The 6,475-nt window shown below is 38.9% G+C and overlaps 1 protein-coding gene across 1 annotated transcript; it reads left to right on the top strand.

Annotated features, from left to right (window-relative positions):
* The first annotated feature begins 1,921 nt into the window (after nt 1-1,921).
* LOC115219008 (general transcription factor II-I repeat domain-containing protein 2-like) lies at nt 1,922-6,058 on the top strand. The gene is made up of 3 exons (XM_029789047.1): nt 1,922-2,078; nt 4,106-5,754; nt 5,918-6,058. The coding sequence occupies exons 1-3, from the start codon at nt 1,922-1,924 to the stop codon at nt 6,056-6,058; spliced, it is 1,947 nt and encodes a 648-aa protein (XP_029644907.1).
* The last annotated feature ends 417 nt before the right edge of the window (nt 6,059-6,475 follow it).

Raw genomic sequence — 6,475 nt, 5'->3', positions numbered from 1 at the left:
AAGAATTCGAGGGATTCGTGAATGAGGAATAACTTAATAAATTGAGCTTTATGTTTATTTTGTGTGTTGTGTTGTGTGACATTAACGTTTGAGCAACGTTAAGTTATTGATATTTTTTATTGCTTTGCACTATTTCAAGTGTTACTATATTGTGATTGCACTAACGTTTGATTTACTGTAATAGTATCAGACTGTTTTTACGTGTTTATTGAATCGAGGAAAAGTTCCCCTCCACTATGTGATCTAAATGTTGCACTACATGTTATACCTTGCTGTTGTTAAAAAATAAACAAAATACCACATCACTGACTTTACCTCGGGGAAAATAATAAAACAGCAGTTTATTCATTTTGGGAGTGAACGGAGTTGTCAGAACGCTGGTTTGTAATCTATTAATAAAGTTTGACTGACCTACCCAACTGTTTTGTTGACATTCCTTTCAGCGCAGCTCCATCTAATGGATGCATAACGTAACCCCAGCCTCTACTGTAGCGTCTATTCTATGCGCCTTATATATGGACAAAGTTTTAAAATAGGCCATTCATTGAAGGTGCGCCTAATAATCCGGTGCGCCTTATAGTGCGGAAAATACAGTACATTTCTGATGAAACTACAGGAGTGGTTGAAAGCTCTTAAATATGTAATTAAATATGTGATTTGAAGAAATAATATGTGATATGTAAAAATTAACACTTCCTTCTCCAAGCCTAGATTCGAATCCAAGAATCCTCCAAACCAAGATGATCAACAGGTGCGAAAAAAGGTTTTCTTTGTCCCTTCGACCTCAGCATGTCAGGCGAAGTTCAACTGGACAAGGGCTGACCTATTTAGGTACAAACTATCTATCTATCTATCTCTGGACAGACAGACGCAAGTCAAATGGGCTCCAAGTAAGTTGGTCATTTTGTACGTTCAAAAGTGTTTATTGTCAAATATTTTGTGTTTAAAAGTTGTGCAACAACATCCACTGCAAACCTTGATTAATATCTACACAAAATTTCGCCCCTTGTGGGCAAAATTTTAAAAATTCTCATAGGCCTGTTGTATTTTAGCCATTTTTATTTTCAAAATGGCTACTGGTCACCAGGAGGCTGAGGCGCAAGTCAAGCGTGACGCCAAAACAAAAAAGCAGGATTCCCTTGATAGTTTGAACGCTACTAACACCACCACCACCATCAACATCGACAACAGCAACAACTACAAAGCAAAGGTCGCCACCAATGATTCCACCATCAACACCACCACCATAGCAGCTTCTGCTATGACAACTGCTTCCTCTGCTAACAGTACCACTACCAACAACAACAAAACCAAGGTCACAAGGCTAATCCCTGTCATTGCAACCAATGATTCTACCATCAACACCGACACCCTCCTTGAGTTCCCCATACTGCTTTCATCACAATTTCATAAAGCAGGGGAAATGGGGGAAAACAACACAAACACAAATGTGAGCATGAACGCTAACATTGCGACCTCCACTCAAAAACTGGTAAACAACCCGACTTCACATTTATCTACTACGAACGACTCTGCCACAAACATCACCACCACCTCCACAAAAAACAATTTTGCGGAAGCCATACGACCGAAAAGAAGAATCCTAAAATTTACTCACCAACAAATACAAGACACAAAGTCCTTGCTCACCAAAGAAGGCGACACAATGCATTTAAATATTCCACGGAACATCATAGAAGAAACGCAAAAGAAGACCATCATTTACAGAATACTCAACACCAAAACAAAAAGACCAGAAAACCTACCTAAAGAAAAAATTGAAAAGTGCCTCTTTTCCGTGTGGAAATTCCGAAATTATGTGAATTGGGGAAGTAAATTTGCTACCGTGCAAGTTCGCTTCCATACAGAAGAACTAGCATAAAAGTTTTCAACCCTTACTCTGCACACAGACCAGGTAACAATGGTACCTAGCTACCTTGGGCGCAGAGTTACGAAAGTTACAATAAACAATGTGCCGCCAGTAGTGAATACCCAGTGGCTGGTATCAGCCATCTGCTTCGATACAGAAGAAGCAGATATTTTAGAAATAGCTGACATTCCAGAGGAAAGCTGGACTGGTAAAAAACTCGAAATATTGCTTCAAATCTCCCAAGAAGCAATAAACAATTTACCAACTAGTGTTCAACTGGCAAAAGATCAAAAATTGTATGTAGTGATGGAGGGCAAGAGGCCAAGATGCTATTTATGCAACTGCTGTCAGAAATAGGCAACAGCAACCACTCCCCAAACCTGGAAGGAAACCCCTGCTACCCACACCACCTTCAACCCAAAAGACAGGAAAAACAGCGGACGATACAAAAGCTGTTTCCCCCTCACCAACCACATCACCAAGAAGAGAATTACCTCCGACATCGCAACCAACAAAAGAAACAACATCACCACCAACATCAAAAGACAGACCAACAACCAAAAAAACAAATAACAGTGACGAAAAGACAAATTCTGCCCCTAATACCCCAACAACACAAACACCACACAAAACAACAACACCTTTTACAAACACACATATAGATCCAAACGCTTTGCCTTTACACCCTTCTGATTCGTTGGACGACGAGTCCGCCAAAAGTTCAACGGAATGGCAAATAGCCACAGGGGGTAAAAGGAAAAGACCAAAAAAGCCCACCAAACAAGTAAGTAAAGCAGGGAGATATTTAACTCCGGACAGCATCCCCTTAGACAATCACGGACAATAAAAAACACGAACATCTGCGAAGATGACTTTAAGACAAATAATCATCCGCGCACCACTCCACCGAAACACACAAGAATTGTACACATAACACAACACCATACACTGAAAACCATATTTCCAAATGCGGTAGGGGGGTTTCAAAAATACCTCTCAAAAAAACTATTCAAACACCTCCTCAAAGACACTACAAAAGATGAAGAAAAAACTGAAACTTTCAAAATGAGTAAGTCGCCTTCCCTCTTGCCTCTTTTCTCTTCCAGTGTAGTGTGTGAAACAGAAATTTCTTAAACGTCAATTATGCTTAAATTAGGTTGTGTGAATGCGCGTGGCTTGGCGTCGGCTTGGAAACAAGGTTACCTTCTAAACGACATCAAGTCACTGAACGTGGATATAGTAGCTATCAGTGAAACCAGACTCAGCAAGCCGCGGGCCCTCGCGTCCATGTTTGGCGATCAATTCGACATTTATTTTTCTCCCTGTCTGCCGAACATGGGTGGTGGAGGTACCGCGGTGCTTTTTCGAAAGAATCTAAATGTAAAAGTAAGAACAATATTCCTAGACCCGGGGGGTAGGCTGGTTGTCTTGGACGTGGATGGCAGAAATGGGTGTGCATTCCGTCTGATGGCAGTTTATGCACTGTCCTTAACGGGTCAGGCGGATTTCTTTGGACGTCTAGAGGTTTTCCTGGGTACGTCTAGACCAGGGGTGGGCAAACTACGGCCCGCCATAGGTTTTCATGCGGCCCGCTGAGAGCTTTTATAAATCCCAACTTCTATGCAGATACTTCGTAACTGTTTCAGTTGTACGGTAATTCACAATAGTTTGCATTTTATTTCAGTTCACTGTTTCGTACCTTCACAAAATTGTCCGCTGTTTGTTTGTTTCAGCTACTGTGAAGCGATGAAAAATTTCAAGAAATATTCCCATGACATCATAATAAAACACATTTCTCGTCAGACCCTACAAACTCAAAAATTAATAGAACAATGAAACAAGTATTGTGGCAATACAACGAGTCAATCGATATGCTTGAAACATTCAAATAAATAAATCACGTGATAGATGGTGAAGAGGGCATGATGGACGATGCGTTTCGTTCCAATGAAGAAGCCGGCCAGGTTAATAAAAGGGCTTGAACCAGCTTTTTCTGGACACAGAGCTGTGGTTGGTTATCATTCACTCTATCGATTATTTGAATTTAGTACAGACACGAGTGTTTCAAACTAGCTTTTGTTGTCTGACAAAATTTACCCAAAATGAGTTGTTCGAAGCTATCTAAAAAGTGAAAAATTGAAGAGGAATGTCGTGTTTTTAATGAAAATTGGACTGAAAAGTATTTCTTTACCGACGTTGGAGTGAAAGCTGCATGTTTGATTTGTTCTGAAACAGTTGCTGTGTTCAAGGAATATAATTTGAAACGCCACTTTCAAACGAAGCACGCCAATTTTGGACACAATTTATCAAAACAAGAACTGCTAAAGAAAGCAAATGATCTGACAAAACGTTTGAAGCAACAGCAAAATGTGTTTGATAAAACTTCCTCTTTACAAAGGAACGCGACAAAGGCAAGTTTTATATTGGCCAATAAAATTGCAAAGCAAAACAAGTCATTCGCAGAAGCAGAATTTATCAAAGATTGTATGGTTGATGCTGTCAGCGTTGTGTGTCCTGAAGTTAAGTCAAAAGTAGAAGCCATTTCCCTGTCACGAAGAACTATTGTTCCTCGCATTGATGCAATTGCCGTGAATATTCATGAACAGCTGTTAACAGCCAGTGGTCGATTTCAGTGGTTTTCTATTGCTTTAGATGAGAGCACTGATATTCAGGATACTGCTCAGTTACTCATTTACATCAGAGGAATTGACGAAAACTTTGAAATTACAGAGGAATTGTTATCTATGGAGTCTCTCAAAGACACTACTACTGGAAAAGATTTGTTCAACAGTGTCATTAACAGTTCAATCAGGTCTGGATTAACCCTAAATAAACTGGCCAGCATTACAACCGATGGAGCTCCTTCACTCACCGGTAAACATTCCGGCCTTGTGAAGTTATTGAATGACAAAATTAAAGAAGATTTTCCACTACACAGTGTGTTGTCTTTTCACTGCATCATACATCAAGAAAGCCTTTGTAAGTCATCTTTAAAACTCAAACATGTCATCGAACCTGTGGTGCGTGCAGTGAATTTAATAAGATCACGGGGATTGAAACACAGGCAATTCCGAAGTTTCTTGGAGGATGTGGATGCTGATTTTACTGATGTGCTGTACTACACAAATGTCCGCTGGTTAAGCATTGGAAAAGTTCTTAAGAGAGTATGGGACCTCAAAGCAGAGATTCTTATGTTTCTCAAAATGCAAGACATCTGTGACTTTTTAAACGAAATGGAGAGTGACGAATGGGTTTGTGATTTTACATTTGCTGTGGACATAATGCAGAAGCTGAATGAACTTAACACAAAACTGCAAGGCAAAGGTATATTTGCTCATGAATTGTACCTGGAAGTGAAAGCTTTTCAATGGAAGCTTGGACTTTTTGCCAAGCAGCTGAATGAGCAAAAATTTATTCACTTCCCTCTGCTGAAAACACAGTCTGTTACACAAGAATCATCGGACAAGTACAGTTCCCAGTTGATGGCTTTACAAAAGGAATTCATTAGAAGATTTGCTGATTTCAAGGCAGTTGAAGGCCTGTTCGATTTGCTTAACTCACCTCTTGCCTGTGACATTGAAACAACTACCGAGGAACTGCAGATAGAACTGATTCATTTGCAAGCCGACAATTCTTTAAAGATGATGTTTGAAAGTAAACCACTGGTCGAGTTTTATGCTTCTCTACATTCAAAAAAGTTTCAAAATCTAAAAAAATTTGCAAGAAAGATGTTTGTGTTGTTTGCATCAACTTACATATGTGAGCAGACTTTCTCCATCATGAAAATTAACAAGGGGAAGAATCGATCACTTCTCACAGACTCAAATCTTCAGTCAGTGTTAAGAATCAGCACAAGCAACTTGACACCTAATTTTGACAAACTGGTAAATGACAGTAGTCAGCTGCATCATTCTCATTGACATTGTTATTTACAGAGCCGCTTTGTTTTTCAAATAAATGCTTCAGGTGACGTTTCTAATTTCAGATTTCAATTCATATTAATAAACTGTTATTTCTCTTTAAAATCTTTTATTTTGGGTATCCTAGAATTATGGTTGTCCACAATTAGTGCAGATTTTACTAGGAAAATTCCGTTCCTGGCAATTTGTAAGCAATAACAGGCTGTCCAAAATAACCGAGGTTCCTGTAATAATTTCAACTATAGGAGCAAATAACCGAAAAACATGAACCCGATACTCTAAAAAATAAATTAAATCACTTAAACCAGGAATATTTCACAAAATTTCCTTTCAATCAATTGTGTGTTTATAGGTCTATAACCGCCTTTAAAAATATTTTCACTTGATTTTTATAAATGAGGCCCGCCAAGGTTCCAAAGACGCACTGTGCGGCCCGCGATCAAAAAAGTTCGCCCACCCCTGGGTTAAAGCAAACCATATAACAAATGAAGAGCAAAAATATAAGATAATGCTGAGTAATTTACCTCCACCTCTAAGCAATGAGATTAGAGATTTATTTTTAAATCCTATCGAACCAGTTTCATATTCTGCTATAAAGGAAGAAATCTTAAAAAGAACTTCAAATTCAAAACAGAAAGAATTTTCAAAACTATTTAATAATTATGAATTAGGCAATAAGAAGCCA

Source organism: Octopus sinensis, linkage group LG14 (assembly GCF_006345805.1).
Source record: "Octopus sinensis linkage group LG14, ASM634580v1, whole genome shotgun sequence".
Lineage (NCBI taxonomy): Eukaryota > Metazoa > Mollusca > Cephalopoda > Octopoda > Octopodidae > Octopus > Octopus sinensis.
This window is presented reverse-complemented; position numbering and strand designations above follow the sequence as displayed.